The sequence below is a fragment of the Triturus cristatus genome, chromosome 6 (assembly GCF_964204655.1).
Source record: "Triturus cristatus chromosome 6, aTriCri1.1, whole genome shotgun sequence".
In the NCBI taxonomy this organism is placed as follows: domain Eukaryota; kingdom Metazoa; phylum Chordata; class Amphibia; order Caudata; family Salamandridae; genus Triturus; species Triturus cristatus.
The window spans coordinates 194328123-194352282 of NC_140589.1; the positions used below are offsets into that span (position 1 = coordinate 194328123).

A 24160-nucleotide genomic window follows, 5' to 3' on the forward strand; every position below is an offset into this window, starting at 1 on the left:
AGAAATAACTTTTTGTGCTCTATTAGTTGTGGCAAGTTTATGTGTATTTTGTGTGTGCATGGATGGGTGACTAGAATGTGAGAATAGACAACAATGAATGGATGAATGGATAAATGATTGAGTGTGTGGATGGATGAATGGTTGAGGAGTGGATACCATCTGCCTTGCCACAAGGTTGCATTTGATATCTGTAGTAAAATAACAATGTACTAATCTAAAGCCTTGCCTGGGTGTCTTTTGGCAGAATCAGTAGTTGGACAGTTTTCTCAACAAGAAAAATGATCGAAGCCTCCTGAAATTATCCAGTACCTTCATATATAAGCAGAAATGCTCCTGTTTTTGTGGACTCTCACCCACATATCATATTTGTGGCATTGTTGATCATTGAGTCCTCACCAGGTACAACTAAAGGCACCGGGTAGGCTCAATCACACTTTTGGACTGAGTAATTTGATTTAGTAGAGAGAAATATCTGCTGGGATCTTGGAAAGGATACAAGTTGCCTTTGGATAATTCCCTGATTAATTAGATGTATTCTAAGGGCCCCCTTAGCAGATTAAAAACTGAAACAGAACATGCATGGAGTACTAATGTCTACCACAGCCACTGGTCAACATGTTTCAGCTATTGTTTCAGCCACTGGTGTAATCCAGCTTTCATCAGGATCATCATGATTCCTAATGATGATAAATCTAAGCATGTTAAGTGTAGTTCTTAGCTGTGATGTACATACATTCTATTCATGCATACTCACACACAAAAACGCTTGGTTTCCTGCAGACACAAATTCTACAGTTTGTTACCCCTCAAAGACCACCCAGACAAAAGTTCAAAGTTGCTTGATTTACAAATGTAGCAGTACACTTTCACTTACTACTCATGTCATAAATGGGGCCACTTTATTTTGGTGTCTGGGCCTACTTTCTGTCTCAGTCAGACCATGAGCCTGTGAAAAACAGCCACACTAATCTCAGGCCATGGACTCCCTCTTAGACATGGGGGACGATCTGCACCCACTTGAGTCCTTTCTGCAGTGAATCTGTCTTGTAGAAAGTCAGCCAGCAGTATCACACTGCATCAATCTGATAGCTCTGTATTCAGTTCCTTCTACTGCAGGAGCCATCATCCACCTAAACAATTTTCTCTCACTCATAAATGCTTCACAAGTTTCAATTTAACAGATTATCCAAAATTTTGAGGCTCCACTTCAGTTGCTGCTTAGTGCCAGATACCACTTCAGTTAAATGAGAAATCTTCAAGGATTCAATGCTTGGTAAAACCATCACAGATGATATTCATTAGTAAATGAAAAATATCACTTCCACTGTAGATTAGCCACGTTTTAAATCATATATCATATATTGTTTATGCCTACTACAAGCATTTACAACCTCCTGAATACAAGGTATAAGGTTCACAAACAAGATTGACCAATAGGAAAAGATATTCATATGCTAAATATTACCTGCTCCAAAGTTCATTAATGCTTCGTTTTTCACAAACTTCCCCTCAGAGTCAAGAAAGTGCTGTGGGTTAAACTCTTCAGGCTTTGCAAACTGAGTCTTATCGTAGAGCACAGATTCAAGTAGTGGAATAATGTGAGTACCCTGGGAATTGAAAAAAGATTTTATGAAAAGCACATAGCCTAATCACATTTCAGGTTTCACAATAAATTTCATGCCCAATAAATATGTTCTTCTGCGCCTTGACGTCCAATGTTCCTAACGTTAACACAGTTATGTATATGGTTGTTGATTTATCATAATGCTAGGGATAGTGGAAGTGACATCACAATGACTTTTGGCCTATGGATGACATCACAGCAAGGTATGTCACAGAATCTTTGACCTGATGACATTACAGAAAGTGACATCCAATGACCTCTAACTTTCTGATAGTGTGTGGTGCAATTGTGTTCTTGCACATAACATACTCACTCAATCTATTTGAGATGTATGGCCCTTAGTTTGCTGAAACCTTACCATAGATTGTAGTCACAAAAGTATCCATTTCTTGCTGCGAATCTCATATAGTCATCACTCAGTCCAATTATTTTCGATAGTAAATTTGAGTTGGGCCAATAATTCAGTATCAAAGGAACTCTCTTTAGTGATTGAGAGACATGTGTTGTGCCAAATATTGAAATGCACAATGCAGTACAAGTTCTTGGCATTCGTTTAGATTTAAAAAACAAATGCAAAATACAATACACAAAGCACATGACATTAAATTGTATACAATATGTTTTGTGCTTGAAAAATATTATGAACAGTTCTTTCAAACTGGGGACCATGGTTAGATTCACAGTTTGAACTACAGCAGCAAATTTTCTATTCATGTGGCATGTTGTCTAATTCACAAAATACATAATGCAACTCCCTAAGCATGACATGGGAGCTATGAAGTGATTTATTTTGTTATTGTGACCGTCTAAAAGTATTGTTCCAATTCATTCCGTAAACAGTTATATATACACCTAAATTTGAATAAGAATTAGGGCGACCTCCTCCTCAGATTCCTTCACTACTACCCGTCAAAAAGTGCCCCTCATCTCTCCATTGCCCCTCTCTCACATACATTCATTTTTTTTGAAGCTCTGGTATAGACTGGCTATACTAATTCACTCAGCTATCCACATCACATAAATTACAAATCTGTTCTTTGCAGCAAGCATATTAACCCTCTGTGCTACTTTATGGCGAGTCAAAACTGCCACTAGACAAAATTCTGATCTCTCTTTCGAGGAGGAAGATTATTTACAAGTGTTATTTTGACATTTTTATTGCTGCCTGAAAGCTAGACGCACAAGGAAGCAGGTGCTCTTAAATCATAAGTCATTGCTAAACACAGAGCCCCCCTTGAGGTCAGTGCCCCACCTTGGGGTCAGTGCCCGCTTTGTACATGTCAAACACTCATACTATCATTTCAACCCTATTTGTAAGAACTAAATGCCTGCCTGATTACGAGTTTTTCGCATGCAGACGGATGGTCTTTTTGCCATTCCCATGGCAGTGCCAGAAAACATGCACTGCAATGCGAATGGCAAAAATGTTCCAGCATAGTATGGACGCTGACGTCCATGCAGGTCTGGAACTGGAGGTGCAAGCAGACAGGAATTAATACATCCCCATGGCGGGGATTATGGGAGCCCTCCTTTGTTCCTCTACCGGCACCTTCTTCATGAAATGGCTGGCAGTGGAGGAACTCGTAATATGCTGAGTGGGACTGCGCCAGTCCCACTCAGCATGTTACATTGGGCTTCCTCCATGCTACCAGCGGGGAATAGTGATACACTGTCTGAAGCGGCGGTCCACCACTGGGAAGATTTTGAAAGCCATAATCTGGCAGATGGTGGACTGCAACTGCTGCACCACTGCGAGTGTGGCTGTCATAAGACCACCAAACTCTTAATCACTCCCTAATTCTTACTCTTGCCATCCTATCCAATGCATTTCAGTCATTAAGCTCAAGGTGTTACCTGATTTTAGAGTAAGAAGACTCTTGTTACATCGACCACAGTGTGAAAGTCCGAAAAAGTCCCCAGTTTAAACATTTACAGAAAGCAGTGTCACAACCACATGCTGTGCGTAAGACACAGTAATGACCTTTCTCTGAATTTCCCAGATTCATGACATATTTCGCAGTTTAGAATGCCAATGCAGAATGCAATGTCCTTTGACACAGTATAGACAGATAACAAATGCACCATGGCTTGGTCCATGAATAATATACTTCTAAGTTATGTGATATTATATTGTTCAATTGAATAATTTGGGCATGATATGGCACTCTCCAGTTTAAAAAAGTGTACGATGCAATGTCCTTCTTTCAATTACATGCCACATACTCTGATATCAACATTTTTCTGAATCCAGGTCCTTGTATCCCATCCAGTCAATCTCTTATCATTGCATTTTGGTACTTGTAGTCCTGTTGGGACAATTTTACTCATGTGTACAAACACCTTAATGAAATAAAAACACACAGACAGAATGAGTACTCATGCACAAAAATGGCAAACCTTGAAGAATAGCTCTTCACTCAATATAAAAATGTTTCTTGTGTTCCTTGGCTCATAAAAAACGACATGGGGCATTTTCATTTAATTCTGATCCATATAAAAATAAATCCTGCCAATCCCTACCCAAACTCTTAAAACCCATGTTTAGCTGCAAAAAGAGGCATCCAAAAGACTGAAGAAGGGTGGCTATAATGAATACAGCAGTTGCAGTAGCCCCTTGATCCAGTGGTGGAAGTGCTTATTGAACTGAGCCCAATTATGAATATCTCTTAACATCTATATAAGGGTCAAGGAAGCCCACTTTCGTTATGCCTTTGGATACTGTTTTGGTTTGGCCTGAAGAAGAAGCAATGCCATGGAGTAACTTACAAGGGGAAAGAGGTGAATGTAGAAGATGGGAAATACTGCTGATTAATGTAGAAGGTGATATACATACGGGTATTGGGGAAAACAAAGGCCGAAGTTTCAGGGGAAGTGTATGAGGTTGTGGCCTGACAGTGACCGTTACACCGCAACATTGGCCATGTAAATCAAATGGAACATCAATTTACATTTGCTGCAGACTGGGTAGAGGTGGGTGAGGTAACATACTAACAGGGAGAGCTGTGCCCAAACCGAGCTATCAGTCTTGCTTGGCTCTAAGAGCCCATGCACGAGTTGAACCTTGAAAATATTTAATATCGAAATCATGCGACAAGCGTCATGTTAAAATTTCAACATTGTTTAAAAGTGTAGTTCTTTTTAACATGCTGAAGCATTTCTCCTTAGTCTGTTAGGTTATATCACTGCATTGTAGCTTATTCATTAAAAGTAACAGTTTTGAAAAATGAATTTAGTATATTCAAGCCCTCCACTGCCATAACGAGAAAGCCACTAGTAAACTCAAAGGCCTTAGGATTGCTGTGCATCCTATGGTGGCCTAGATACTTAATATAGAGGAGCTTCATCATAGTCTGCTAAATCATTCTGTACACTGATTACATTTCATAAACGTCCTGGGATGAAAATCATTGGAATACTGAGCCTAGCTTGAAATACAAGTCTGTTAACATAACCTTTTGGAATGTGAAATATATGTTCTAAACAATGCTTTAAATAGCCGGCATTACAGAAAGATCACTAAAGCCAATAGAGGGCCTGATTCACAAAGGTAAGTCTAGGTTTAGACCTGAAGTCTGACTTTAGACCTAAAGTCTTAGTTAAGACCTAAAGACTATGTTTAGACCTGAAGTCGAACTTTAGACCTGAAGTCTAAACTTGGGGCCTGATGCACAAAGAGCTTCAACACTTGTGGCTGTGGCCCCAACGTCCTGACAGAGTCTGGGGGCAGAATCTTTGCAATGAGAATTCTTATTCTCATTGTAGAATTTAAGAATTCTCATTGTGGAGATTCCGCCTGAGTGTGGAGACTCCCACATAATTGCGGGTTCTCCACCAGAGGTGCAGAGGCCCTCTGTGAATTCAGGCCCTTAGACATCCAACCTAAAGTTGGACTTTGGGTCTAAACTTAGACTTTAGGTCTAGACTTAGACTTCAGGTCTAAAGTTATACTTCAGGACTAAAATTATACGTCAGGTCTACTGTTAGGGTTTAGATTTAAACTTAGACTTCACGTCTAAGTTTATTTTTGTGAATCATGCCCAGTGTTTTAAGTTAGGTTACCACACCCTAAATTTCAAAAGAGTAATATGTCATATGGTGAATTGCTGCAAGTTGTTAGAGCCTGTAGTCTAGAAAAATTCTATAATTACAAATAATTATTGAAAGATTCAGACAAAAAAGAAATAACAAAACAACTGGTAAGAAGTTCACAATTGTGGAAGAGAATGGACTAAATGCCACCTAAGGATACAACTACCCCAACCAAATAAAAAGGGGGAACTGTATGAAACATCATTTTGCTGAAACTCATTGCAAGTTGTGTACCAATGTTTCACCAAGGGGTGTCTGTGATGGAGAGGGAGGCTGATTAGAGGTGTCTGGACAGTGGGTGAAAGGTGAGGCATTTATACTGGTCCTTTGTTGTGCAGGGCCTTGAAGGCGTGGTTCAGCATCTTGAGCTAGCGTCTCTTCTGAATCGGGAGCCAGTGTAGTTTCTTGAGATGAGATGTGATGTTGGTCCTTCTGGGGAGGTTGAGTATGAGTTTTGCCTCTGAGGTCTGTATTATCTGGAATCTCTTCAGGAGGTATGAAGTGATATAAGGATTGTATTTAAATTCCAGGTATACTTTTTACTTTTGCTAAAATTCATGTAGGAGATACCAAACACTCCAAACAGATCTGTTGAACAAGGTAGGAATCACACCAATATGAGATTGAACTGCATGTTTTATTACTTACTTGTATTGATAAAAAAGAGAAAACAGTGTCTATTGTCATGGCCTTACTAAATATATGAGTTTTTAAGTGCAGACAAAGAATCAATATTGGGATTTGTGAAGGTTGAGAATAATCATGGATAATTGTAATGAAACACTGTACCAAATGAAAAATTATGCTGTGATTTATGAATAATATGTTAAGTGTGCAAATCACTTCTAAAAGATGAGACTAAAATGTAGTAATTGCTTTTGATAACTACAACTGAAACTGATTAACCCTGAAATACATATGTTTAAGTTAAATTCTTAATCTAAAGTGTATTTTTTTCTATGTTTAAATATACCTGTGGCTATACAGGGAGAATAGTCAATTTTGACCTCAAGGAACTGATTGATACTATCACCAACATGTGTTGCCCTGAGATGTCATCACATGTAGATATTACATTGGATCACATTGAAAATTATAGGTAATCAAGAACTAATATAAATTAATGGACTACTATTTGATGTTTTTCATGACCTTAGAATTGATCAAAGCAGTCTTTGAACTCATCAAAATATAAGACAATAGTAAAAATGTTTAAATTGAGTATAAGGAATGAAAGTTAGAAGCATGTGGGGGCTAGTGGCAGAACGAACACACAGGGCAGGATTCTGCAATTTTGAGCTTGTTTACAATTTTGAGTAAGTTTACTGTGCACTGTAATTTATACTTTTGTAGTAAGTCCAGCACTACATATGGCCAACTACTGGTTTTGCACCACCATCCTATAGAAAATAATGGAAGCAAGGGTTTCCAATAATACCGAAAAGAGATCATGTTACATTAAATTACTCAAAAAAGTTAAACATATAAATAAATATACATTATTGTTACAAAGCTAAATATATAAAATAGCACATATTTTATGAATTATGTTATTTTTTAAATTCAAAATAGGTTATTCAATATTTTATAATTAAATATTAAAAATGCATCGAAATAAGGGGCCATTGTAATTTCTCTCTGAGTAGCGCGAGAGAAAACTACGTTATAACGGGTATTGCTGGCTTGGGGTGTGGGACTCCTCTCCTGCTGCTCAGACTGGGCCTAGACCTCAAACATATCACAGAGGTGCCAAGATTGCATCCCTTAATATATTGGTCTCTGGTTTGTTTCACTGAGGTTCAAAGACGTTATAGAGAAGCCTCAAGTGACATCCTAGCCTCACAAAATTCCCATGAAATTCCCATGTGCATGTCAAACAGTCCCTAAGTAGTTTGGGGATTGACAGCTTTTGGAACACTCCTTTTGTCATAAACAGTACTGATAAAGGCACCACCAAACTGGGCAATTTTTGTTATACAAAGCAAGACTATGGACATTCTCTTTTCCCACAATTTCATTATGGTGTTCGCCCTTTGGCAACCTAGATGTCATCATGGCACTTGTCAATCAATAAGTCGAAGCTGTTCCCTGTGTGCTGTCTTACAAATGAATCGGAAGAAATTGAGAGGACTCAGGTACTATCTGGCTGCCAGTCTATTATTCTTTGGCTGGGCGATTTTAACATAAGTCCATGCCCTCATGCCATGAGTAATTTGTGTGGGTTAAGAAGGGAGTGTGGAAATAAGGAGGAAGTCGATTTTTTACACTTTCCACACTGTACATATGGTATGGCTTTAAACAAGATGTTAGCCAAGTTTGATTTGGACATGTTAAGCTGTATGAAAAATAGGGAAAACATTAATTGTCCAACTTTTACAGGAAGAGGTGCTAATTCCCACATTGATCACATTCTGCTTTCCAATAACACTGCTTATTCCAATTTATGGGTCAATGAGCAAACATTAAGTGATCACAATAGTATTTCTATACTGTTACACTGTTGGGGCAACAAACAAATGGTCATTAACAACCATATTAACCATGTTGAAGCCGTAAGACCAAATGGAATGAGGATTAGGTGGTCTAGGATTGTTCCACATAAATTATTGCAGAAGGTATTAAGGAAATGCAAACAGGAGATAGACTATTGTCTTGGCGAGGAGGTGAATTCGCAAAATATACTTAATAAGTTACATATAATTAATGAAACAATAGACAGTCTTCTTACTAAGACATATAAGGGGAAAAGAGAAATTAATATGGGATGGTTTGATAAGAGTTGTACTCATGCCTTGCATGATTTAAAACAAGCTCTGAGTACTAAACCACGAAACCCCACTAGTATTAAAAACTGTCGCGCCAACTATAAAACATCCCTCGTCAAGAGGAAAAGAGCATTACAAGAAGAGGCCTGGAACAACCTCAACCTAGCGGCAGATACAAATGATAGCCAACTGTATTGGGAAACTATAAATAGCCCTTTCTTGAAAAATGATAATGTGCCTGAAATAACCTCACATGTAGACTGCAATTCATGGATGCAACACTTTTTAAATATTTTTAATCCTGATAGGTTAGTTTTAGATTTTTTACACGATAACGATCATATATGGCCAAGATTACCCTTAGACATAAGTTTGGATGAGGTCTACGAGGGTCTAAGTAACAGTAAAGGCGGTAAAGCACCCGGACCGGATGGGGTCCCGTTGGATTTATATAAATCTGAACTACATTTGTGGGCCCCCATTTTGACTAGATTTTTTAATGCCACTGCGGAGGGTCAGCTACCTATTTCTTGGGGCCAGTGTTTGATTATTCCCCTTTTCAAAAAAGCCTCCAAGTTTGAGGCAAGCAATTACCGCCCCATTTCCCTACTAGATTCCTCGATAAAAATAATGAGTAGAATAATTTTAAAAAGACTTGAAACTTGGGCCTCGGATAATTTGATTTTGTCAAAGGCACAATATGGCTTCAGAAAAGGTCTGGGGACAATGGAACAGTGTGTCAATCTTGACCTCCTTATCCACAAATACACTGTTGCTAAGGAAGGTAACCTGTTCCTTTGCTTCGCAGACCTGAGTAGTGCCTTTGATCTTGTAGATCACAAAATCCTGTGGGATATCCTTCTGGAACTTGGTGCCCCAAAGGAGTGCATTTATTTTTTGGCACGGCTTTATTCTGGTTTATCTTGCAAAGTTCGTTATGGTCCTTTGGGGGAATGTACACCCTTTTTTAAAGTGGCAAGAGGTATCCGACAGGGTTGTGTACTGGCACCATTTTTATTTTCACTATTTATTAACCAAATTGATTCAATTTTAAGTAAATTATCTTCAGATGCCCCTATGATCGAAGGTAATCCCATCCCTATTTTATTATACGCGGATGACGCGGTACTTTTATCACGCACACAGATTGTTGTACAACGCCTTATAGACAGATTTGTGTCATTTATTAAAGATAGGAAACTAGTAGTCAACAAAACTAAGACATTTGCTATGATTTGCGGTAGGAAAGTAAAATCCAAATCTACCTTCTACATTGATAAAGATAAGATGCAAACGGTTACTAGATTCTGCTATCTGGGGATAACATTCTCTGGAGATGGGAAATGGACACATGAGGATGAGAACGTGAGATTAAAGTTGAATAGAAATACCAGTAGCATTTTTAGATTTGCAGCTAAATTGGGGCAGAGAAGGTTAAAAGAAATGTTGGCCATTTATAATGCCAGGTGCGTATCATCGGCACTGTACGGGGCGGGAGTGTGGGGCCACCATCAGGTGAATTGTTTACAGAATGACGAAAATAAGTTTTTGAAAAAACTATTATGTGCCCCCCCCTCAGCCTCGACCTTATTAACTCACATGGAAGTCGGTATCGACTTCATTACTGACCTTGCCGCATTACGTCCACTATTACTTTGGCGCTCCATCTGGTCTAAAAATGAGACGATATTCACACAATCAATTATTAAAGATTGCTTGAGGCTTGACAACCTATCACGTATACCATGGTTAAGTTATATTTATTACTGGTTCAATGTCCTATATGACTGTAATATTTATCTGAACCCAGAAGTAGCTGCATTGATACCAAAGAAAGATCTAAAACTAAGGTTTCTAGCATACAAGAATGCGGCCAGAGAGAGACAGTCCAGTAATATAACAACCGTAGTATTTTATAATGATCTGAACTTGAGGAAAGGTTTTCAGGCTTACCTTACATTTGTAACAAGAAATTCTCATCAATTTGTCCTAACCCGTTTAAGGCTCGGGATTGTCCATCACTTAGTTTCATTCCCGCATATGAAAATCAAATCTAATACATTGTGCCCCTGTGATAACATTTCAAAGCAAAGCTGCTGTCACTTTTTATTGTTTTGTAAATTTTATTGTCATTTTAGGAAATTTTATCTTAAACCTATCTTTTTAAAATATAATGTTAGAACTACTAAACTAGCAATGAAGCTCTTAATGTTTTTGGAAAGCCCTGACATTTGTTTTCGCATTGCACTATATGTGTTAAAGTGTATAAACATAAGGAAGTCTATAATTTGCACTGCTTAGCTTCCATTGTTTTGCGTATTTTGCACATTAAGTATGTACCGCTTACACTATTTATGCATTTTTAATTCAGTGTTCTCCATGGATGTTTAACGCTTTTTAAAATCGCCCCTCTATTCAGCACTTTTTGCACGGTTTACATGTACTTGTCACTTTATGCAGAATTTGCACTGTGTCATTCTATTCTAATGTAGTACTGTCCGTAACCCTCTTATGCCCCTTTTATCCTGAGTTGTTTAGGGATACACATTGCACTTTAATATTGCCTTTTTTTGCACAAAAAATATTTTGCATATCTATAATATACTAGTTACCCAATGCTGATTTTTCTCATTTACTATAACTATTTTAACGGATTACCAGATTGGTACAGTAATGGTGAATTTGTATACATAAATGTATAGTGCTTATTGTATAAGACACTTTTGCACGCTATGTATTTTAATATTGTATTTATTACATGTCTTGCTTATATGGTTGTATTTTACATACCGAATAAAGCTTTTTGACTTGACTTGAATCGGAGGAACATTTTTTATTCTTCTGTACAGCATATTCCAGGCCATAAAACAGGTGGGTTGCACTTATGTGCCGGTCCTAGGTTATAGATTATATTAATTCAAAGAGAATTTTGAAAAGCGACACAAGGGTGACTGTAGTGTTTGCAGTTATTAAAGTTATCCTGTCTGCATGATTGATGCATCAAAAGGTTATTGCTTCTGCACAGACCTTTAATGCAACACTGTAGTGAATGTAGCTTTAGTTTATTTGTTATTGCCTGTTGATCAATTATATTTATGGTTGACGCATAGAAGGCCACTTAAGACGTTTTTAATATTACACTGTATTGAATGTTCCACTTATTATTATCTGTATGACAAACGTTATTGCCTGTAGATTCTTTTTAAATTTGAACTTGTATTTTATGTAGTATGTTTTTAATGTTTGTATTTTCCAATGAATTTCTACATTCAAACTGCCAATAAACATTGAATGATAATAAATATGTACAATTTTTATATATTTTTAATATTATTTAATATTAATTTATATTCATTTATTTATTTTAGGGGCCCTGATCTGTGGCCTGAGGCTAAGGCTACTGTTCCCACTCCAAGACCCAGGACCCATGGTAAAGAATTTAGGGGTCTAGCTTGATGATATGCTGTCCATGAATCATCAAATCAGCAAAGTTGTTTCCACCTGCTTTCATATTTTGGGATGGCTCAGGAAAATTCTGGGTTGTCTTCCTATCTTTGCCCAAAGAACCATTACCTAGGCCTTGGTTATTTTAATGCTGCAATGCGGAAGCTCTTTACCTAAGTATCACAAAGGGTCTCCTAAAGTGACTCAAATATTGCAAAATGCTACTGCTAGACACCTACTTCACCTCCCCCCAAGTTTTCCTCCAATGCAACTTTGCTCCATGACCTTCACTGGCTGTCAAATGAACGTCCTGTTCAATTTAAAGCTCTATGTTATGTGCTCAAATGTCTTTCCAATTACGGCCCTAAATATCTTAGATCTTTGGTGCTGCCATTTATACCTAGCTGGTCTCTGCGCTCAAGCAATTGTAATCTTGCTGGAATCACCCGAAATCCCGTCAAGGAGGTTGTGCCTTTTTCTTCTTAAGCTCAAAGCTGTGGAATTTACCCCCTGCTTTGAGATAATGTAGCTCCCTCTTGGTCTTCTGCAGGAAATAAAAAACCTGGGGGCTCATTAAATGAGTCCGCCCGCCATCGTTGTGGTGGTTGGGACTGCCTGCCATTACTATGTGGCGGTCCCACCACACATATTACGAAGCACCCGCCAGTATGGTGGGTGCATCTCGGGCCATTAACATTGCAGACGGTGCTGCTGGATGCAGCAACGTTCACAATATCAAAATGGCATGCACTGCATCTTCCTGCACTGCGTAGCATGCACCATGCGGTGCCTGCCACATATTGCGGGGAAATGCAGGAGGGTACCATGGGTACTCCCCCAGAGCATCAGCACCTCCCCCCGGGACAAGGGGGGCCCGCAACAGGCCCCCAAGCCCCATTCCTGCCAACCTTTCCATGGCAGCATCGCCACCATGGAAAGGCCTTGTCCTCTCAACATCCTAATTTGGTGGACGTGTCTGCTAGGCACCGCCACCATTTTAGGCACCCTCACCGTCCGCCAGGCATTCGGTACGATTGTCTTTGTTGGTGTAGTGGCGGATGGAGTTTGCATCCCCCATGGTACCCACCGCCATCCTAATTGGGCGGTGGGTAAAATGCTTAGTGATGGCAGAAGGACCGCCGGGCTGGAGGTGGCAGTCCGTTCGCCATCCTAATGACCCCCTTGGTTGTTTGAACTTTGCTGTTGAAAAGGCCTGCCTTTGGGTGCAGGATAACTTTTTGGGGCAGCCATGCGCTGTGTAAGTCTATATACAATAATTATTTTTATTTTTACCTGTTTTAAATATTTTAATTTAACATTATTTCCTATAGGTTTTATTTTAAGTCCCTAGCTCTATCATTGTTTATTAAAGAGTGTTGCAATACCAGTAGTTGGCCATATATTGGGCTGGAATTACTCTAAAAGAATAGGTTAATGCTAAAGTGTAGCTTGTGAATACTGGAAAGTAGTAAACTTACTCAAAAGTGTACGTTACCTTTGTTATTCAGACCTGGCCTTTTAAATTCATCACTAGATAAAAAGGGACGGTTCAATTAAGTGGAAGAGCAAATATATAATGCTGGGTAGAAGGAATGCTATGGGGTAGTTCATTAGTCAAAGATGATGGAGCATAACTAATACATCTTTGAAAGTAAATGGAGAAAATGTGAACTAAAAGTTTAATATTTGCAGAAAAGAAGACAGCTGGCTATCAACTTGTTTGAGGCCTTGTCTCAAATGTAGGTGTTTTATGTTACAATTCTTTAATTGGAAAGGGGGACAGTGACAAAATAGCAGGAATGCAGCCTCGCCACCCCAAGAGAAGTGAGCTGTAGGCAGGAATAATAAACATCAGCGGTCTATAGAACTGTTGTCCTAGATAATGGGGCTCGAACTACAAGGAGTCCCAGACCCCAGGCCTGTACTGGTACATAAGTCTACTAGAGGGTGCAATCAGCCAATAAGCGTCTGGCTGATAGGACCACTGGGGATTGCAATGAACAGCAAACAAATGTGCAATCACAGTAACAGCATGCCCTGTATACAAAACACCATTGCACAATGTGATGACATGCCAAGATAAGTAGAACTCGGTATACAAAAAGACAAACTGTGCCAAAACCTGTCACAGAAACTGTGGAGTAATGGAGGTGATTGTATCAAAATGGACATATTCTGAGGAGTGATGATGTTGTTGCTACATTTGAATAAGGCTTTCGGAGCTTGAAATATGTTACTTGTTGTGTAAGGAGTTATCTCTTGGTCAAATTCAGAAATATCCTGTAGTATACACATTTGTAATTTTTTAGAATACTCTGAGGTTGGTGAGACTGCTTGGAGATTGCAAGAGTAGCCAAAACTTTGCTTTTTTCTGGATTGACTTACTTATTTTTATAAAAATATGTACTATGGTTACATGGATTTAACCAGAGACATTTTAGTTTAGAAATGGCGGCAGTGATGACAACGGTATGTGCTATTGGATTGGGGATGTGAAATTGGAAAGAGGACAGGTACTGGAAAGTTATCTGACCTGTTGTTAGTAATGTAAGGATAAGAACTGATTATTTGATATGAAGCGTTAACAAGGTTTATTATGAATCTTTATTATGTCCTTTGTATTGTGGCTGATGAACCCTTGTCCATGGCGATTGTGAAGGCTTAGAAGGTTGTTAAGGTTAAGGTAGAATTTATACTTAGGATTCCTTCAGTCTATTTTCATGTCACCTAGTATGATGTTTAAGGATGAAAGTGATTGTCTTAGTATTAGATAAGGAAAAAGGAATAGAATTTGTCGTGCATTTGAAGGTGGCCTAACTTGGGGGGCGGGACCAATGTGCAATTCAGTGAGATTTTAAAGTGATTGCCACACTCCATCTGCTTTTCCATGCTGGTCCTACCTGAAATTAGATCAACATTGGGGATCAGGAAGTTGGATATATTTTGAGAGTGTTGTTTAAGTCAGGATTCAGTGATGCACACCAAACATTTGAGAGTCAATGTGGCAGGTGATGTCTTTATGATGTGCACTAGCAGATCTAACATTGTATGCAATGCTATTTTAAGGATGCTCTATTGTTCCAGGGATTCTATTTGGGAACAGAACTATGCCTGAGATCCCAGAACATCACTATGTAGGGACTGAGTCACCATACCACATCAGTACCTTTAAACCCCAATCCAGACTAGCTCATAGTGCCTTACCTGCCCTCCTAACCTTTCCAGAGTAACAGGTAAGTTGGCACCACATGGCACAACACTCTAGTCCACTCAGGGAATCATGGTAACAGGTCATCACCTTTCGTTCTCTCACTCATGCATGTGCATATTAAACAGAATCGAGACACAAAACAGTTTACTATAAATATTGAAACTAGTGTGCTCCATAATGAAGCAACTGTCCTGCAACTAGAACACTAACACAACTTAGCAGTGTAATCATAGATAACCAGGGCACAATGTTATTTGACCTTGTATTCAAAATTCAGCTTATTTATAAAATTATAGCGTGTTACTTCATAACGTGTGCAAAGCAAAAGCAGCCTACGTGTGCAGTCAGGCTAACATATGGGAAAACTACAGTGTGCCCTATAGGGAATGCCCAACAGTATCATGGTTGGAAGCAAGATAGGTGTTCATTACAGATGTGGATTCCATATGCGGTATATGTATGAGGCTGATAAGAGTAGTTTTTTTGACAGAGTGTTGTATGGAATGGGTAGTTTGAAGTAAGATTGGGATGGGCAGGCTTTGTGATATTAATCACATGGTGATAAGTGTAGATATGTAAATCATGTGAGTGACACATGAATGTGTGTGCAAATCGGGTGTGACCTGAGGGACTGATCAAGAATGAAGCAGATATGGTGGTTGATTAGATTGTAATAACTTTAACTCATTAAAATGCTCTCAGTTTAATGGCCGTAGCCAGAACTATAATCAGATGAGGTAGTGAAGGAGAGAATAGATTGTGCAATAGTTTTTTTCAGAGATCTGATTCAGATGTCCTCATAACATTTCTGGTTGGGTTTCATTTGGGGAAGTTGCAGAGAGACCATTTGAATAATATGGTATCTGAGTTAAAAACCAGACTTAGGGCCCTATTACGAGTTGTGCAGTGTGGGAGCGGGCACCCACACCACCGCTCAACTCCTAAACCGCCAAACAGAGCTGCTGCCCGCCCATCAGATTGCAAGTGAAATCATGGTCTGGAGGATGGGCAGTGTGGAGGTCCAACTGTGGTGCAGTAAAAGTCTCAAATGTGAGCCTTAATGCTGCATAACCATGGGACTGTTATCACACGTTCCAGCATGGCATGCACTGTGAAGCCTATGCCATGCTGAAACTTAGGGTGCTTGCACAGGAGGGTGCACAACATGTGCCCCCCCTGCATGCACCCAGTAGAGCCCCCTTTGTTTCCTGACCACCATCAGTTCCATGGGGTAAGAACCTCAATGAGACCGCTGGTAGTCAGGAAACTCACAATATGCATGGCAGTGCCAGCATATTGTGAGTCCCTGACTGATGTGCTACCACCAGGGAACACGGTTCTCTGGTGGTTGCGGCAGTCCAATGGCGGTCCAACCGCCAAAGTTGTAATATGGCGGTTGGACTGCGAGTGCAGTGGTGGCACCATGAATTTGGCGGTCCACAGACCCCCAAACTCATAATCAGGCCCATAGTGATTCGTAACTGGATAAAGTTAAAGTTTCATTCCCTATCAAAATCTTATAGGAGCTGTCAGACTAGTAGTAAGTCTCGCAAAATTTAGCAGGACTTAATTCACTCACTTTCATCCATGTGTAATGGTCCTGTCAATATGTAGATGTATATAAAGAATACAACATACTTTACTGAAGTTTTCAGGCTTAATGAGTTCACCATACTCCCCAAGATACAAGTACGCTTTCAGTAGTTGTCAGCCCATTCCTTTGCACAGCTTCGCAGAAGGTGACATGCTAAGAGACATGAGCAGGCCTATGGTTGTTAGCATAACTTTTCACTGCCCATCATTAAGGGGTGGAATGCTGGTAAATTTGAGGACAAGAATTATGTGAACTTGGGGATAAGTGCTCAATAATAAATGGGGTGTCAGCAGACTTTAGGAAGCATACAGAGATTAGCAGTGTTTTCACTGCCCAACAACAATGATTAGTGTATCCTCTTGAGATATCTAAGCCACATATCTCCTCAGGCCTGTGAGTCTGTCAATGGAGAGACCCATTTAAGATGACCATCTCTTTTGCAGAGCTCTTTTAATCTGATGTTCACTCACCTAAATGGTTTTTCCAGTCTGAATGTGGATTTGAGCTGACATACCAGTCTTTTGGGGTGACTGTCCGTTGTTGGGATGATGAAGTCTGGACTTTTTGTTGCACTCTGCTGTCATGCAGTCCGGGACCTGTTTCACCTATTTGCCAAACCTGTTTGGTCACATTTTGTATCTGCCATGTTTGGATTATGCATAGAATCAAATCATGCTGTTTAGGTTTTCAGGCTGAAAGACATGGATGGGGATGTCCAAATGCCATTTTTGCTGCTATTATCCTCTTGGTGTGTTTCAATGCAGAAAAAAATGATAATGATGGACATCACTAAAGATAGGACCAGAAGAAGATAATAGACTTGTAGTGATAGCAGCGCAGATCTTGCTGATTAGTCAGGATTTAAATGGTGGTGAAAAGGTGTTTATAAAGAGTGGCTTTCAGAAGATGCAATTAAAATCTTTAAACTTTAGGTCGAATTGAGCCATTGGGAGGTATGTGTTCTCACGGCTTATTCTTATTTTACATTCTTTAGAAAGGGCAGACTAAGTAGGGCAAATTAATTTTTGAATTACGAGTGAAATCCGAATAAGTAAAATGATAGTAATTAGCTAAGAAGTTAAGGTCATGCGGTGTGGAGGACCTTGGTGTATGCATGCAGCTATTTCGGTGAAACTTGAACTAGAACGTCATCTCAAACTTTTTTTGGTTTTTGCTATCATTTGAAACATCTGAGCTGAAAACAACATTTGTTGGGGCGTAACAGAGGTCCCCGCAGCCCCCAGGGTTTATTGTTTAAAATGGGCAACCCCCCCGCCCCCAACCTTTGAGCCATGCCATTGCATGCCTTGCACAATGTGGGCAATGGAGTGGAATTAGAAGCAGTTAAACGCTCTGGAAAGCCACTCTGCTTTACCGAGCAGGTCCTTGCAGTGTATGGGTGGGCCCAACCATTAAGGGGCCCCCATTGAGTCCATTCTGCAGGGGGGGCATCATTTTGCATTACGCCACTGACCCTTTGTAGATGATAGAAAACCTGTCAACATTTATATATGATTCATCCCAGATCATATATCTCTGCTGAAGAGGATACCATAATATCAGCCTGCTAATGTAAATGTTAAATGAAGTCATTTTTAGTGATTTGAGACTGAAACTGCTTTGGAACTAACCAAAGAAGTATCTGGTTCACTCATGTACCAAAGAATTAGACAATCATCACAACACTTAAACTCTTATTCGCTTGAAGATTGCCATTTCATTTCATTTCCATGTATTTTTTATGATTAATAAGAACCAGTACTAAACAGTTAAATATACATAATAAAATGAGTATTAATGAACTATCTACTCACAATTATAAAAATAAGACAGGACCATATCCTTGCAAAAGAAATCTATATAAAAACAGTCATCATTATGAAACCATAATGCTAGTTTCCCTAAGACTATTTAAAGTGCTGGCTGGTTGAATTCTTCTTGTCTATGTTGAATTGTGATGACAGACTGTCTGAGGCATGCAGCCTTCCTTTATCATTTTAGTGTAACTAGTCTGTATGTCATTGCTATATCATTGTCCAATAGATGCATACAACATGCATCGTTACACACACTGAGCAACAATCTAATAAAGCAAGGCCTCAAAACATTTTCTATGGAGCTCCAAAGGAATTCAACATGAAAAGATTATGTGTGCCAAAGACTCAGTCTCAACAGCAGTCCAAACATTTTAAATTGTTCAAACTGCTTGAGTTTCTGCTAATGGTAAAAGCAGAAACATCATTTTATCAATTTGTCTTGAATTTTTGCTCTAAAATGGACTTTCAGATAAGTGTAGGGTGCAGGAGAGGCAAATGATTGTGACCAGGGGTGGGTGAAAATCGCAGAGTTTGCTCCACGGAAGTCCGTGTAATTACGGAAAAACTCTGAGACATTCAGCAGAATCCTGCCAATGGGCAGAAAATATGCAGCTTGTGCTGCTATATAGCGCTGCTAGTTCAAGCAGTGCTGAAAATCAGCATGAATTGCGCCATGCATTGTGTAAGAGCGTGCAGGAATTCAAGTTGATTTTGCTGCCACTCTAGTACAAAATCTACTTGAGTGACAGCAAATTTACTCAAATGGTAGCTTTCTAACTGCAACCTCTCCTGAACACTGGCAACTGCCTGCGTTAGAAATTGAACTAGGGGACACCCAATCTCACGCTCACCATATTTAGGAGCCTTGCAGGAGAAAAATGTGTCCATGCAGCGATTGACATAAGTTGGCCAGAACTCCACATTAAAGAGTAACGCAGAGTAGCCAAAATTCCACTAATTTCAGAGGCGGAACTGATTTTTCACCCACTTCTAATTATGACAAATCTTTTCCCCTTTTAAAATGTACTTACTCCTCAAGATTATCCCCAAAAGGCATAGCTACTCTTGTTTCTTTAGCCTTAATTTTGAATGAGCTATAATTCATGAATTTCCTATTTTTAGGTCTGACTTAATTTATTGAGGTTTCTATTAAGCTTTGCAATGAAATTTAGAGTATGAATGTTATGAGGGGAGAACAAAGCTCCTTCCAAAACAGATGTTTATTGGTTCTTTCATCAGAGTATTTGGGAACTGGGGGTCTACTTCCCTGGAAAGTTTAACCAAACCAAATTCAAGTCCTAATTGACTTATGGAGGTGCTATTTGGAAGACTAAAAATGAGGAAACTTGCGCTGAATAATTCCAATATAGATGTTCCTATTGGGCTATTTGAAAATCAATATTTATTTTGGTATACAGTTGGCAAAGTTGAAATTGCACATAATAAGGCCTATTTATCATGGTTTTAAGTTGACAGCTTTGGTCCATGCTGAGGTTTTGCCCATATACCACATATTGATAGGAGGCTGTTTGGTTAATGTGATTTCCTCCTGTCTTCCAAATGTTGGTATGTTTCCTGTGACCAACTATCAATTGTTTTCCATTTTTAATCTTAGGCCCTGTCCTGAGACCTTCTTGGGCCCCCTTTGGTTCTCCATTTTAGTTTTACATTTTATATGTTTTAGGCTGACATCTTTTTAGCAATGTTATTTTTACATGTTTTGCTTGCTCAATTTTATTCTGAGAAGACAGTGTACATGCTGTTTGTTTTTAGAAAGACTTTCTCGTCATGTAATCTCTACACTCCGTTCAAGGCTAGGAACACTGAACAAGATACCCTAGTGCTTGCATTGACCATTTGGGGACAGCTTCTAACATATATACCAGGGGTCTCATAAAGTTTCTGTAACTAGAGCTACTTCTGATCAGTGAAAATCGCCATATGCTACTGAAGGACAAGTAACTTGTGCATTGTTGCCAGACACCCCCTCTCTTAGCTTCATTGACATTAAACCTAATGCCCATGGAGCCCAATCCTATGGTTTGACCAAAGAACTATGACTATGGGTACTATGAGAGTGCTGCCATGTGCATCAGAGAGAGCATGGTCTGTGGGGATGTATGAAAATGTTTATGAATGAATAGGATATATCTGTATAGGTGAGTGAGAGCCTGTTTCAGATGTGCTTGTGGCACAGGACATACCTTTCGCAATATGTGGCACCACTATATGTACAATGCAAATAAACCACAATTTTTTTAAATGGGAGAAATTTAAAGTGCAGAAAAATGTTTGGCAAAAATGTTCCTAATAAAGAACATTTTTCTGTACTTGATAGAACATTTTTCTGCACTTTAAATTTCTCCCATTAAAAAAAATTGCAGTTTTTTTCAATTATAAATATGACAACGTGTCTACCAGCCACTGGGATCGAGATGCCTGCTGTGTGGTAATGCAAAAATTCCACTGAAGGGTTAACTTTATGTCTATATACATGACATTAAACTCATCATTTTCTCCCTTATCAAACAGTAGGCATATGACTCCCAGTGGCCTGTAGACATGCTGCCATATTTATAACAGAGAAATACAGTAATTGGTTTAAATATGAGGATTTTAAAGTGAAGAAACATGCTTCATAAAACATTAGATCTTAATTGGCTTAATGTAAAGTAAAGAAAAACATTAAGACAATGTTGCGCAGATACATTTTGCTTCACTTTCAATATCTTCAATGACTGTATTTTTCAGTTTTGAATATGACACTGTGTCTACCAGCCACTGGGAGCAAGATACCTACTGTTTGTAAAATTGACACTTTGGAAAAAGAGGGAAAATCAAAATGAAGAGTTAACTTAATCAATAAGTTAGCTTTTTGTTTTAATTGCTCCAATACTGAGTTGAGAAGGAGTTTTATTTAAGAGTTAAATACATCACTGCTTTAGTTCTGAACCTGGGTCATAAATCTGAGTGGAGCACAGCTCATTATCAGGCTCTGCTATCTGCAGCCTGATAATAATGTAAAATAAACATTGCCTTTCCTGAACTTTCTACCTCTAATAAATTTGCGTTTATGATATAAACGGTACACTGGCTTTCAGAGGACAGACAGGAGCACTCTGGTCACAAGCAACTGTCCTGGAATGAATCCTGTGTTCGACATGCAGCTCTGCAGATGCTGATCTTCCATCCTTCAGAGAGGGATTGCCAGTCCTATTACAGGCTAATTCCTTGGTCCAGCTATCCAGGTCCAGGCTAACCTAAGAGATTGGGCAGAGGGCACACCCACCATGGTCTCAGAGTAGGGTAGTGCGAAATCAGACTGCCATGGTTGGACTGTTTATTCTTTTCACCATGTTCATAATGCTGGTTACATTGCTTTGTTTTATCTGCCTAATAATCACAACTCATTCTTTCTATGCAAAACTACCATTGTTTCAAAAATATATTAAAAACTTCATCCGTATCTTTCTAGTGTTACCATGGACATACATAAGCAAGCAATGAAAGAGGTAAAATAAGTTTCCACGATTTCCTTGAGGATCAGAGTGTCATTTTCGTGTTTGCCAAAATCACCTTAGGAAGGTTAGGGTTTTGAGTGAGGCACTATGTGCTAGCAAGGCATTGGGCCGACAGTCTCTGATGTTATAGATGGACTCAGTCGATACATTTTAAAGTTCTGCAATCCTAATACACAGTCCTGCCTTTTTTCGTTATTACTATACTCAAGCAGTGTTGCAAGTGAGCATTACAAAGAAATGGGACTGTAATCAGAGAGCACTATATTGTATTGTAATGCTCATATGTGTATGAGGTTTAGTTTGAGAAGAAAGATCTGGTCATCAAAATGGCATGTATCTGATCTGCTTCAATAAATTAAATGATTGTGGGTCAAGCACTGGGCATTTTTTCCTCTGGAGAGATCAAGTGCACTTGTGATAATTTTTTCTGTGATTTACAATGGAGATCCTATTTGTCTCAGTTCAATCTATTTTTTCCAGATCATCATAGTAAGACGCCGACAGGGATGGCATTTTGTTCTGGTTCCAAATGTTCTAATTCTGGTGCTGGCTCCTAACATTCCCAAAAATTTCTTGGAGTCGTACATAGAGGCCCATTTCTATATATCATACAATGTTCTTGATTCAAAATTAACTTTTTCCTTCCATCGCTTTTGTTTATACTTGGATTTAAGTGTCTTGAAGTCGAATTACAATAAGGTTGTACCATTTTCTTTTTTGCAATTGAATACACAATTCAAGTTTCTTTTCATAAATGACAACTCTTGGGTATACCAGTTTTTTTTATTGTGTTTACGTGTCTGTGATTGCAGATAGATTTCTTCTCAGCTATTGAATACAAATTTAGTATGATAAGAGGATATATTTGCAGTGTCTAAAAGTCTGCGCCAGAATAATCTGTCCCAGAATTATTAATAGTCTCAAATAGTAGGCCTCTATATTGATTTATCCATTCTTCACAAGGAACAGGTGAATGCTGCAACCATTTGGATTTTCTCAATTTGACTTTACTTCGGATTCAGCTGTGGTCTTCAAATATTTAGTGTGCTTGATGCCTAAACTGATTATGGTAATCTGTGGGAAGTCATAACTTTCTCTACTAACCATAATTTCATATGAAATATTTTGCTGAATTAAAGATACTAGAGTATAATCTAGGAGAGTATCTTTTTTTACCACAAAGTGTGATGGTCCAGCAAGTTTATCTGGGGAAATTATGCCTCAAGAATAATCACGCCTAATTAGCATGGACCAAACATTAGGGTAAAAATTAATTTTCATTGTATGGTATCTGCCAAAATAATTGCAAAACTTTTATTGGATCTAGGGTAAGCCACTTACGGTCCAAAAGTAAAATTAGATCTCTTTTGCGTACTAACTCAACTTAAATTATTGTCAATAATTGATTCTGAATGTGTTCAAGTATAGTGATTTGAACTATTCCTTTTCATAGTAAATCTGGAGGAATATAGATATTTTGCAACACACATATTTGATGATTATTGACCCCAATTATTTGTTTTTTCTGAAACCAATCTAAAATATCAATCAATTGGCATGATTTTGTTTGGTGCTTGTAAACTTAGAATAAAACTCCCCAACCCAACATTTTATCAAAATTAAATTTCAGACAAAATAGTCTTATTTAGGAATTTTGAAAACTGTAAATGTCTTCTTACCTTTGGAATAAAATAACCTTTGAAGTTTGTATCCACAGTGGTCTCACGGGCCAAACCTAACGGCAGAATGTTGCCAAATCTCTGAATCTCATGTATCACGGCATCTGTGTATGGCATAAGCTTACGATGCCCAGTGTTTGGCTGCTCTGAGCCTATGACTCTGTCAATCTCTTCCTGAACTTTTCCTGATAAAAAACAATGCAACACATTGCAAAACATATAAAGCAATAATTTCACATTTATTTAATAATCACTGCACATTTGGTAACTTTCCACGCACTTTTTTGATTCTCTAATGAATATTCCTTTCAATTTTGTATACTCTCTGACACTCACATTGATAGGTATTGAAGCCCCAAAGGTAAACCTCATTAACATTTGTTATAAAATTGATTGATTTAAAGTGTATGATTTGT

General features: G+C 38.6%; 1 protein-coding gene across 1 annotated transcript in view; it reads right to left on the bottom strand.

Moving 5' to 3' along the window:
- LOC146816625 (cytochrome P450 2K4-like) overlaps positions 1–24160 on the bottom strand; it is a 204779-nt gene that overhangs the window by 9424 nt on the left and 171195 nt on the right. The window contains exons 7-8 of the mRNA XM_085610509.1: positions 23745–23929; positions 1466–1607 (exon numbers count right to left, since the gene is read on the bottom strand). Of these exons, the coding sequence (XP_085466635.1) occupies positions 1466–1607; positions 23745–23929 (327 nt within the window). The remainder of the gene's footprint in view (positions 1–1465; positions 1608–23744; positions 23930–24160) is intronic.